This window comes from Muntiacus reevesi, chromosome 15 (assembly GCF_963930625.1).
Source record: "Muntiacus reevesi chromosome 15, mMunRee1.1, whole genome shotgun sequence".
Lineage (NCBI taxonomy): Eukaryota > Metazoa > Chordata > Mammalia > Artiodactyla > Cervidae > Muntiacus > Muntiacus reevesi.
The window spans coordinates 5,772,902-5,786,074 of record NC_089263.1 but is presented as its reverse complement, the minus strand read 5'-3'; the positions used below and the strand labels follow the sequence as shown (position 1 = coordinate 5,786,074).

General features: G+C 48.1%; 1 protein-coding gene across 2 annotated transcripts in view; it reads right to left on the bottom strand.

Annotated features, from left to right (window-relative positions):
• Nucleotides 1-13,173, bottom strand: part of ADAMTS17 (ADAM metallopeptidase with thrombospondin type 1 motif 17) — a 388,819-nt gene that overhangs the window by 17,706 nt on the left and 357,940 nt on the right. For both annotated transcript variants that reach the window (XM_065906211.1, XM_065906212.1), the window contains 2 exons: nucleotides 4,647-4,851; nucleotides 850-1,002 (listed from right to left, as the gene is read on the bottom strand). In XM_065906211.1, coding sequence (XP_065762283.1) covers nucleotides 850-1,002; nucleotides 4,647-4,851 — 358 coding nt within the window. The remainder of the gene's footprint in view (nucleotides 1-849; nucleotides 1,003-4,646; nucleotides 4,852-13,173) is intronic.

Sequence of the window (13,173 nt, the reverse complement as noted above, 5' to 3'; positions counted from 1 at the left end):
CCCTGCTGGGCGCCAGGTCATGAAGGCCACGTGCAGATGGAGGCCAGGTTGCCAGGTTTTTGTAAAAAGGCCCAAATCCAGATTTCCAGGTGAAATTTCCCATTTTTTTAACTGCTAGCAACCAATTCTAAACTGTTCCCACCACCGTACGGCCTTTGAGCATAGATATCAATGGAAGCAAATGGGGAGCTTCCAGTTACTGAGACCAGAAGGGAACAAACGCGCTCCAGGTTCTCACTGTAAACTTTCATCAGAAAATCAGACAGGAGAAATATTACAGCATTTGGAAGAAGACTCTAGAACACTCATGGATGGTTCTTGGGGTGACAATGGTATCCACCTTGGATATGGGGCAAGGATATCAGATGAACGAATACAGGAATAACTAGCAGGGAACTTTCATTCACTTGAACGCTGTTGAACTCCCCTGCCTGAGGCTCTGGGAGATGGCCTCCTTTCCTGACCCCAGGGCCCTGTGCCTTCCCCTCAAGCATCGTCCGGCCCTCGCCCAAGGACCCTGGGGACGATGGTGCTCTGTCTGCCCACAGGGCCTCTGTGTCTGCCTGGGGACAGGCTCCCAACCGTTGAGGAGGCTCTCTCAATGGCTGTGACCAAGCCCACCGCAGGATGCATGGGTCCCCTTGGCACTCTCATGCTTTGGGGGTTCTCGGGGCCCTTCTGAATGGACACCGTATGGGGTCACCAGCAGGTGTGGAGTTGGGAGAGAAAGTGAATTCACCTGGTGAGACTGGGACCATCTGGTTGAACTGGGGCCCACGGTGAGAGGACTGAGCCCCTTGAGTCGCCTCTGCTTCCTGGGCGGGATGAAAGTGCAGGCGCTGTACTCACCTTGGACCAGCTCCCGGTTTTCCACTCGTAGCAGCCGGAGTAGTCCTCACAGGGCTCCTCGGCTCTCGGCCTGGTGGACGCATCGCATTTTCCTTGGGAGTTGGTGCAAGTCACCGTCCGTTTCTGGGTCCCTTTACCACAAGTGGCAGAACACTGCAAGACACCACTCGGAGACTGAATCCAGTCAGGTCCATCCACACCTGTTAAGTGCCCACCAGGTACCAGCCCCCGCACTGAGGATGCAAGGATGAGGATGCTGTTTTCTGTCCTCGAAAAGCTCCTGGTCTTTCTGAGTCTTACGCACACGGTCCCACCCGGCTCCTCCCAGTTGGCCTCCAGGTCCTGTGACTGGCCTGAGCTATTCTGGAGTAAAGGCACCAGTTCAGCGGGGTGGGGGGGCGGGGAGGTGGAGGAGATGGACAGCGAAGCCCCCGGGGACTCTCAGAGAAGGTGCCTAGCAAGCCCCTGGGTTTCATGTGAATGCCAAGAATGGTAACAGGGTAATGCTCCCTCTGCTATTTTACTTCCTGGGAAACACAGGAAGAGATGGTGTGGGCAGGGGACCCAAACAGAGGAGTGATGTGTGAATCCTCAGAGTTTCCCACACCCCTAGGCAGCAAGATCCATGGAAATGGAGACAGAGCTGGAGAGGTGACAAGGCGCAGACGAGGCAGACCTTGGTGGGGGTGTCTGGAGCCCGCCGGGGAGGTTCCCAGCCCTACCCTCTGGGCTGGAGATCGGCTGGTGCCTGGTTGACAAGTGAGTGAGTTCTTACTTGTCTCAAAACAAAGCATGAGGGAACTTAAACCCTGGCTCCGTAACTACCTGGAGGGGTGAGAAAGGGTGTGAGGTGGGGGGAGGTAGATTAAAGAGGGAGGGACATATGTATACCTGTGGCTGACTCATGTGGACAGACCCCAGAGGCCAACGCAATATTGTGAAGCAATTTTCCTTCAATTAAAAATAAACGAGTTTGGGGGAAAAAAATCACAAAGCACAAGGAAGAGAGGACCCTTGACTTTGGGAGACATAACTGACTTGATCAGCAAGCAGAGGTGACCTGGCCGGGGAACCTCGGGAGCCCGCCCTCTGGCTCGTCGTGTGGGGAAGCCCAGTCCCCACCATGGAGAAGAAAACACAGCCGGCAGAGATGGTGGGCTGAAGGCCGGGTTCCGTCCAATGCACAGACACGAAGAGACTCGGGAGATCCTGAGGGGGACTCCCTCCCAACAGCTGGGTGGGGCTACCCAGCAGCCGCAGAAGCAGGAGTGGGGCCTCAGCAACTCTAACTTTGGTTCTCACGCTTGCATGATTGACCAAAAATATGGGAGGCTATATCGTGATTTTTCTTGAGCTACAACAAACTTGACTTTTCATAAGTTCTACTACGTCCACTGGAAAAACGCACATAAAGGACAAATGTCTTTCTTTATACTTGTTATTAACATTTATCTCAAAATCTTATCTAGTTTTATTTTTCCTATGAATTCAGTCTAGCTCTCCATCTGAAGGTCCTTTTCTTGATTTATTTATTTACTTTTTTGAGACGAATTTAAACTGGTTTGTTTGAGAAGAAATGCACGTTTCACAGGTCATTATGGTATCATTGGAGGGTGGGGGTTGGAAGAGCACCTGCATTTGATCTTGCGTGTGGGTTTTAAAGGGACTTCAATGAAGGGGCCAGTCCCTGGCGGGCTTTGCGCACAGGCCTCCTGGGGCAGGAGGCGTGGGGCCGGGGACCCTGAGTTATTGTGTTAAAGGGCTTGCCTTCTGCTTCTCTGTTTGGTGGTGCTTTCTGACCATTTCAGCAACTCCACGCTCACCATCCGCCTCACGGGCTCCTCCCTGGTACCAGCACCCACACCACCAGTTCCTTCTGCACGTAGGGGCCTACTCACCACTTCTGCCCGAGTTCCTGCTTTTTCTCTCTCTACTCTGCATTCCTTGCCTTGTCCCTTGAATTTCAAACACTCAATACCCAGCCCACTTCTTGACCAAATCCTGGCCTGGCCCCCTTTGACCAGCAGCCTGTTGGTGCGAAAGCCTTTAGGTGCTGTAGGCTGGGGTCACCTTGCAAGGGACCTGGGAGGGTGATGTTCAGTTCCTCTCTTGGTTTCTGATCCAGGGGTGCGAACCAGAAGTCAAGGACAGGAGACAGTTGCTATGTTTTTCTTCCTTTTAATAGTTGTCTTTTATTCTGAAGAAGCAGGGAAGAAGCTGGGGACTCCTGGTGCCAGTGGTCAATACTGCCGGCTGAATACAAGCAAGCCCAGCAATAAAAACTCACCCACTAGAAATTTAAACCCATTTGTTTCTGGAAGAAGTGTTAGAGGGACTTCCGGATGTGGTAAAGTGGTAGGGATACCAATTTTGTGAGCATCTCAGGGAGGCAAGATTTGATTCTGCGTCAAATGTTTAGAAAGAAGCATTTTGAGCCTTGGCTGAGGCAGAATTAGACTGATTGGTGTGGATACTATTTCAGGATTAGCGTCAGGTAACGCACAGATACAGAAACAGAGATGGAGGCATTTTTAAAATCTTGCTCCAGCCGTGTCACACTTTCCAAAGCAGTGCTCTTCAATACTATAATGACACTTGGTTATGTCAGGCTTGTTTATTTTGGTAAGAGGCATTTTTTCTTTTCCCCGTAGGAGTCCTATAGGTGGAAAATTTATGGTTTTGGTCTGATTAAAACATAAATCTTATTTGGATCAAGAATCAGGTGATCAAGGCCCTAAGGCTCATGGCAAGGGAGAGAGTATACACCTGCCCCTAGCTTTCCAACTACCCTCCCTAAAAGGGCACTGAATGTTAAACTTCTCAACCTAGGTACATGTAAAGAGAAAAAATTTAAAAAATTTAAACTGCCCCTTCCCTAAAATATCTTAAAGGGTAGGCAAAAACCTCTCCTCTTTAAACAGGTACATGTCATGATCTGCCTAAAAAGTAAACTCAGTCACCCAAGGGCAGACTTTTCCTTCATTAAAAATGGGCTGAATACTTTCTCATTCAAAATAATTCCAACTGTTTGGCAATAGAAAGGAACTTTAAAAATACTTTCCACACTGAAGAGTGTCTTGGATTTAGCCTTTCTGACTTTCCTAGAACACATCTGATGGAAGACCTCAGGGAAGCTTGCCCTTTATTCAGCTACTTTTTTGTTTGTTTGTTTTATAGCCAAACAATCAAAATCATTAATGCAAGTTCACTGCAAAGCCTTGAAGGATGATATTACCAAAGATAAAATATTTCCAGGATCAGTTTTCAAAGTTAAAACTTAAGGTTAATTGACCTCTTTCCAAAATGTTACATGGCATGAGATTTGTGAGTCCTACTCACACACTAAAAGCTGTCTCTCCCAGCATCCGCCTGCCTCTGGCAAAGGTAGCTCCACCAAGACTGCTGTGGAGCTGAGGGGAGCCTCTGAAACCACTTTCCCAGCCTGACCACCCTACAGTTCCAGAGTGCGCAAAAGAGATGAAAAGGTATCTGTTTGTCTACCCACCTACCCATCTCCTATCCATCCAACTATCCATCCCTCCATCCATATTTACAAGAGAATTCTCACAGCAAAGAAACCAAACAGTACTGTGATGTATATTAACAAAAAAACACTATCCAAGGCTTTTTGGCCATGTTGAAACATCAGATGGAATTTGAGAGTATGTGACCCAGAACATGGCTTTGAGCTGGCAGGGTCTGGTGAGGATATTCCTGGGGATGTGTCACAAACAGCACAGGGAAAGGGGCCATTTGGGGCCCCTGCAGACAATGCCGCAGGGCAGCCCGGCACCCACCTGTGACCACTCCGACGCCTCCCAGATGGACAGGCAGTCCTGGCCCTCGCAGCTCTGCACGGGCGACGGCCGAGGCACTGGACAGTAGAGGGGCCGGGTGGAGACGTGCGTGCCATTCTGCAGCTGGTACACACAGGTCACTTCCCGGTGCTGGATGCCCTTCTCGCAGGTCGCCGAGCAGGGGCTCCACGGGCCTGCCACCCACCTGCCCAGAGAAAGGCACGACAGTGAGCGACAAAGGGCCTTCCAGACGGTCGTGGGCCTGCTGCGGGAGGGAAGGAGGCAGACGCAGCTTAGCAGTCGGGTTTGGAGACAATTCCAGGCTATCAGAGCTGTCTGAGTAGAGTGGTTCAGTGGTCTTCTCAGCACAGAAACCTTTCTGCACCCCACTCCCCACGTCAGACTGTTATTGTACCTACGTCTCCATCCTGCTGTCTTGGGCCATCTTTGTTTGGGTATGAATGGACACGAAGCGGGCCACATTCCAGCAGAAGCTTTGGGTGACTCTATGGCTTGTCTCTCGCTCTTCCTGCTCTCTGCCGTGAGAATGGCAGGTCCAATACAGGGACGGCCCCACTGCTGGGCTCCGTCATAGCACGATGCTGCTGTATGCCACTGAGATTCTGGGGTTATTCGTCACTGCAGCAAAAGGTGACCGGCACAGCCCTCAACGGACGACGCCCTAGCCCCGGCCCAAGCACACCAGGCCTCCCTGCTTTCCAGAGGGTGGAGGGCCCTCCTGAGTGGGGACTGTCCCTCTTGAGGAGGCAACTTGGGATGGACAAAGTCTCTCGAGAGTGACTAAGCTGCTGAGGCCACCAGCTGAAAGCGCTCAACTATGACTCTACCTGCCTAATATTTCAATGATCCCAATTCTGTCAGGTCTCTGCTGGCCTTATGGTGCTGGAAAGGAGCGAGGCAATGTAGGAACCATGATTTCTCAGGACACAAACGCGGCTTTGAATGTCCTTCCAGAGACTCTCTGTGCTGTGGTCCCTGGCACGCGTGTGTGCTGAGTTGCTTCCGTCACGTCCGACTCTCTGTGACCCTGTGGACTGTAGTCTGCGGGGTTCCTCTGTCCATGGGACTCTCCAGGCAAGAATGCTGGAGTGGGTTGCCATGCCCTCCTCCAGGGGATCTTTGCTACCCAGGGACCGAACTCCCATGTCCTCCACTGCAGGCGGGTTCTTCACCACTAGTGCCACTCTTGCGAGCCCCAAAGGTGGCAACTCCAGAAGCACACTACTTGACACAACACTGCCGTCTGGATGGTGAGTGCTGAAAACCACTCAGTTCTCACAAGTCAGACCCAGATCCCACCTGATGAGGCCATCCCCCTTGGAGACACTTAGGTGCTGGTGATGAGGCAGAGAACAAAACAAAGCCTGCCTCTGAATCCTGGGGACAGACGGTAAACTGATGAGCAATTTACAACAGAATACAACATAATGTAGCAGAGCATATGAAAACTGACTGAAGGTGAAAGTGTTAGCTGCTCAGTCATGTTGGACTCTTTGCGACCCCATGGATGGTAGCCCACCATATAACATGTTCTATATTACAGACAGACAGAATATGCCATGCCGTAATAAGTGCTTTAGAGGAAAGCAAAGCGGCATGGGGCGGACGGGGTGAGGCGAGCATTAGCACTGTTTTGTCCAAGGTGGGGGATGGCCTGCCATGGGCAGCGCCCGGGAGGAAGTGAGGCAGGAGCCCTGTGCTTTCTGGGAGAAGATGTAAGCAAAGCACACAGCATGTGCAAAGGCCCTGGAGGCGGCATGTGCTGGCCTCCAGCACACAAGGGCCGAGGGCAGCCGGGAGCAAGTGTGGCCGGGGAGGGGGTGAGCAGGAGAGGGCGGAACCCGAGAGGCCACAGAAGGGGGTCACGCAGGTCCTGGCGAGCTGCTGCCTCCTGCTTGAATAAGATGCAGTCTGGGGGGGTTTAGAGAGAGGAGGGCACGCCTCTCCAAGGCCACCCTGGCTCCACGTGGCGGTGAGCCGACAGTGGGTGGAGGCCGCAGGGAGGGCAGGGCGGAGGCCACTGAAAATGGTCTAGGTGGGAGACAAGGGTGGCCTGGACCAGCTGGGGCACTGGAGGGTGTTGGACTAAATTTTGAGAAGATGGGGTACCCAGTTCCATCCCGACATGGTTCCTCCTCATCCCTTAGGGCAAGTTCAGGCCACCTCATCTAGAGCTCATTCCAGACCCCTTGGCAGAGCTCATCAGTTGGTCCTTCACAGCCCAGGGACTAACTGCAGTGACGCTCCTCTCATCAGACCCCTTGCTCATGCTACGAAGATGGAAATGCAGTGCCAATCTCAGGGGTGAGGACAAGCAGCATACCGCCTGCAAACTGCTTATGGCAGTGCCTGGCACACTGCCTTATAATGTAACCAGTATTGTCATTATTCTGTGTCTCCTTGGTGGGAAATGAAGAGTTCACAGACGGCATGCAGCCTTGCTCCCATTTCAGTGCCTGACAACTGCTTGAACACTTCTGAAAGATGCGAACCAACTTCTACCAACTTCTACTGATTTCTCCTAGTCCTGGTCTTTAGAGTACAAGAATTCCCTCTCAAATATCTGAAGATAGGTCTTTGGTTCCCCTTTTAAGTTTTCTCTTCTGTTGATCAAAATAATGTACAAATTCTCAATCCGTTGTAAGTCTCAAATCAGTCACTGCTGTTTTTAAGATGGATAGATGAGTCACAGATAGAACGGTCCCAATGTGACTTGATGTGGCGAGAGAATGTGCTGGTCTTCTCCTTAAATGGGGACTTGTTTTCAAGAACGCTCCCCAACTCTGCACCATTTTCTTTCTTTCTTAAAGCAACCACACTGACTTCTGCTAGCACCTACTATGTTTTTCTCTCAAGAACTGACTCTCAGCCAAATCTCCTTTGTCCTGACCTTTTGCAAATATAAACTTTGCAAATATAAATGTTAGGTTTCAGGTTGAGGTCAGGGTGTTGTGCTGACCTGTGAAATGGCTTAGAATCCTGCTCCTGCCTTTTGTATCTGCTGTGGCCCAGGGAAGCACAACACATCCACACTGTGGGATACTCATGGGGTACGCAAACACTGCTGTCATACTCACGGGGCTATCATTGCCCTCGGCATGCACGCCACTGCCATAGGGTGCCAGCTTCTCCACTCCTGGGCACATAATCCGAGCATGTGCTCTAGGGAATGTGGGTACCAACTCTGTTCACACAAAGGTCACATCCGGGACACCTGGGGAGACAGGGAACTGCTGGCAGGGCTCAGCAGTCCTGCCCCGGGGGCTCCTCCTGGCCCACCACTGGCTAGAAAGTCAGGTCTGTGGGATTGGATTCCCGCAGAGCTGGGAGGGACTGCCAGCCTCCCAGGTGCTTCTCGCCTTTACCTCCGGTATCTGTTGTGTGCTGTGCTTAGTAGCTCAGTCGTGTCTGACTCTTTGGACTTCCGCTAGACTCCTTTGTCCATGGGGATTCTCCAGATAAGAATACTGGAGTGGGTTGCCATGCCCTCCTCCAGGGGATCTTCCTAACCCAGGGATCGAACCCAGGTCAGTGTTTGATTGGATTCTTTACCATCTGAGCCACCGGAAGCTGGTATTTTTCAAAAGGATGACAGGATGGAAAAGAGCTCACGTACCCCTTGTCCTCTTTCCAGAAGAATCCTCAGATCCATCCCTGCCTGAAACACCTGTCAAGCCACAGACAGGAGGGCTCTGTGTCGTGGGCACACCTGCTATAGGTTACTGGAACTATTTTTCAGCTGGACCTTCTTGCTCCTGAACTTAACAAACACCTCAGTGAGGAATGGGGATGAAAAGTGGTCTTCCTAAGACTTTGCTTTTGGTGACAGAAAGAAACCACTTTCGTTGAAGGGCCTCAGCCGCATGAGGCCCATGTGGGACACGGGACAACATCACACACCTGGACATCAGAGTCAAGTCCCATCGATCCCAAGTCTGTTAGCTTGAGAAGGGCCGACGGATCCACACAACAACGTGCACTACAATTACAATGCAAACCTGAGCTTTTTTCACTCATATCCTCCAAAAATCTTAACAGCGACATTCATTAGCCGAGTTTGAGTGAGTAGTTCTTCTTAAAGGCAATAAAACTGTAATTCTTGATGAAGCCACCATTAATACTTCCATAAGTCAGGCCCCTGCCCCATTCCCACAGGGTCAGGTCAGCCTCTCCTGTCCAACCAACACAGACGCAACTCCTTTGTACATGTGCCAAGTTCAATCATTCTAATCAGGTAGTTGTCCGCCTTTATCTATGGTTTCACTTTTCCCAGTTGGATCATTCTAATCAGGTAGTTTTCTGCCTTTTTCTGTGGTTTCACTTTCCCCAGTTTACTAGCAGTCAACTGCAATCTGAAGACATTAAATAGAAAATTCCAGAAATAAACAATTCATAAGTTTAAACTGCGTGCTGTTCTGAGCAGTGGGATGAAATCTCCCACATCCCAATCAGTCCCGCCCGGGATGAGAACCATTCCTTTGCCCAGCTTATCTACACTGTATAGGCTCCCTGCTGCTTAGTACAGGAAATATATAGTATGTAAATATCTGCAGGGATCAGTACTATCCTGGGTTTCGGGCATCTACCAATGGGGCGCTTGGGGTGTATGACCCATGGACGAGCGGGGACTACTAGATTTTGGATAGCTCTGTCACAACCTGACACCTGGTTTTGTTTTTTTTTTTTACTGCTGTCACAACTGCTATAAACTTAAGGGCATAAAAAAAATACAGACTGATTATCTTGCACTTCTGGAGGTAGAAAAACTGACGTGGATCTCAAGGGGCTAAAATCAAGGTGCTGCAGGGCTGCTTCCTTCTGCAGACTCCAGGAAGACTCTGTCTCCTTGCCTTTCCCAGTTTCTACACACTGCCCTGATTCCCTGGCTGGTGGCACCTTCTTCTGTCTTCAAAGCCAGCAAATCAGGTAGAACTCTTCTTGAACTGTGTCACTCCAACCGTCTCTTCTGCTTCCCTCTTCTGTTTTAGGACCTTTATGATTACACTGGACCCACTCAGATGATTCAGGAAAAACCAGCTGACTAGAAACCTGTATTAATTTGCTAGAGCTGATATAAAGAAGTACCACAAGCTGGGTGGCTTAAAAGAGTTCAGTTCAGTCGCTCAGTGGTGTCTGACTCTTTGTGACCCCCTGGACTGCAGCACACCAGACTTCCCTGTCCATCACAAACTCCGGGAGTTTGCTCAAACTCATAACCATCGAGTAGGTGATGCCATCCGACCATCTCTTCCTCTGTCATCCCCTTCTCCTCCTGCCTTCTATCTTTCCCAGCATCAGGGTCTTTTCCAATGAGTCAGTTCTTCTCATCAGGTGGCCAAAGTATGGGAACTTCAGCTTCAGCATCAGTCCTTCCAATGAATATTCAGAACTGATTTCCTTTAGAATGGACTGGTTGGATCTCCTTGCAGTTCAAGGGACTCTCAAGAGTCTTCTCCAACACCACAGTTCAAAAGCATCAATTACTCAGCACTCAGCCTTCTTTATGGTCCAACTCTCACATTCATACATGACTACTGGAAAAACCATAGCTTTGACTAGATGGACCTTAGTCGTGAAAGTAATGTCTCTGTTTTTTAATATGCTGTCTAGGTTTGTCATAGCTTTTCTTCCAAGGAGCAAAGCATGGCTGCAGTCACCATCTGTGGTGATCTTGCAGCCCCACAAAATAAAGTCTCTCACTGTTTGCATTGTTTCCTCATCTATTTGCCATGAAGTGATGGGACCAGATGCCATGATCTTCGTTTTCTGAATGTTGAGTTTTAAGCCAGCTTTTTCACTCTCCTCTTTCACTTTCATCAAGAGGCTCTTTAGTTCCTCTTTGCTTTCTGCAATAAGAGTGGTGTCATCTGCATATCTGAGGTTATTGATATTTCTCCTGGCAATCTTGATTCCAGCTTGTGCTTCATCTAGCCTGGCATTTCTCATGATATATTCTGCATATGTTAAATGAACAGGGTGACAATATATACCCTTGGTGTACTCCTTTCCCAATTTGGAACCAGTTGGTTATTCCATGTCCAGTTCTAACTGTTGCTTCTTGACCTGCATACAGATTTCTCAGGAGGCAGGTCAGGTGGTCTTGGTATTTCCATCTCTTGAAGAATTTTCCACAGTTTGTTGTGGTCCACAAGTCAAAGGCTTTGGCATAGTCAATAAAGCAGAAGTACATGTTTTTCTGGAACTCTCTTGCTTTTTCTATGATCCAATGGATGTTGGAAATTTGATCTCTGGTTCCTCTGCCTTTTCTAAATCCAGCTTGAACATCTAGAAGTTCTTGGTTCACGTACTGTTGAAGCCACGCTTGGAGAATTTTGAGCATTTCTTTGCTAGTGTGTGAGATGACTGCAACTGTGTGGTAGTTTGAACATTCTTTGGTTTTGTCTTTCTTTAGGATTGAAATAAAAACTGACCTTTTCTAGTCCTGTGGTCACTGCAGACAGAATGAAAATCACAAGCACAGAAAACTAACCAAAATGACCAAATGGACCACAGCCTTGTCTAACTCAAGGAGACTATGAGCCACACCATGTAGGGCCACCCAAGACAGATGGGTCATAGTGGAGAGTTCTGATGAAAACGTGATCCAGTGGAGAAGGGAATGGCAAACCACTTCAGTATTCTTGCCTTGAGAATCCCATGAACAGAATGGAAAGGACACTGAAAGATGAACACCCCGGGTTGGTAGGTGCCCAACATGCTACTGGAGAAGAATGGGAAAATAACTCCAGAAAGAAAGAAGAGATGGAGCCAAAGTGAAAACAATGTCCAGTTATGGATGTGACTGGTGATGGAAGTAAAGTCTGATGCTGTAAAGAGCAGTACTGCATAGGAACCTGAAATGTTAGGTCCATCAATAAAGGTAAATTAGAAGTGACCAAACAGGAGATGGCAAGAGTGAACATCAACATTTTAGGAATCAGTGAACAAAAATGGACTGGAATGGGCAAATTTAATTCAGATGACCATTGACCATTATATCTACTGTGGGCAAGAATCCCTTAGAAAAAAATGGAGTAACCCTCATAGTCAACAAAAGAGTCCAAAAAGCAGAACTTGAGTGCAATTTCAATAATGACAGAATGATCTCTGTTCATTTCCAAGGCAAACCATTCAATATCACAGTAATTCAAGTCTATGCCCCAACCACTAATGCCAAAGAAGCTGAAGTTGAATGGTTAAATGAACCTACAAGACCTTCTAGAACTAATGCCAAAAAAAGATGTCCTTTTCATCATAGGAGACTGGAATGCAAAACTAGGAAGTCAAGAGATACCTGGAGTAACAGGCAAGTTTGGCCTTGGAGAACAAAATGAAGCAGGGCAAAGGCTAATAGAGTTTTGCCAAGAGAACACACTGGTCATAGCAAACACCCTCTCTCAACAACAGAAGAGATGACTCTACACATGGACATCACCAAATGGTCAATATCAAAATTTGATTGATTATATTCTTTGTAGCCAAAGGTGGAGAAGCTCTATCCAGTCAGCAAAAATAGGACAGGGAGCTGACTGTGGCTCAGATCATGAACTCCTTATTGCAAAATTCAGACTTAAATTGAAGAAATTAGGGAAAACCACTAGACCATTCTGGTATGGCCTAAATCAAATCCCTTACGATTATACGGTGGAAGTGACAAAAATAAATTCAAGGGATTAGATTTGATAGAGTGCCTCAAGAACTATGGACTGAGGTTCAGGACATTGTACAGGAAGCAGTGATCAAGACCATTCCCAAGAAAAAGAAATGCAAAGAGGCAAAATGGTTGTGTGAAGAGGACTTACAAATAGCTGAGAAAAGAAGAGAAATGAAAGGCAAAGGAGAAAAGGAAAGATAGACCCATTTGAATGTAGAGTTCCAAAGAACAGCAAGGAGAGATAAGAAAGCCTTCCTAAGTCATCAACGCAAAGAAATAGAGGAAAACATTAGAAAGGGAAAGAGTAGAGAAAATTAGAGATACCAAGGGAACATTTCATGCAAAGATGGGCTCAATAAAGGACAGAACTGGTATGGACCTAACAGAAGCAGAAGACATTAAGAAGAGGTGGCAAGAATATACAGAACTGTACAAAAAAGATCTTCATAAAAAAAAATAAATTAATTAAAAAAAAAAAAGAAGATCTTCATGACTGAGATAACCATGATGGTGTGATCACTCACTTAGAGCCAGACATCCTGGAGGGCAAAGTCAAGTGGGCCTTGGGAAGCATCATTATGAACAAAGCTAGTGGAGGTGATGGAATTTCAGCTGAGCTATTTCAAATCCTACAAGATGACGCTGTGAAAGTGCTGCACTCAATATGCCAGCAAATTTGGAAAACTCAGCAGTGGCCATGGGACTGGAAAAGGTCAGTTTTCATTCCAATCTCAAAGAAAGGCTTAAAACAACAAGAATTTATTCTCTTACAGTTCTGGTGGCTGGAAGTAAAAAAATTAAAGTGCTGGCAGGGTGGTTTCCTTCTGAGGACTCTGAGGAGTCTGTTCCATG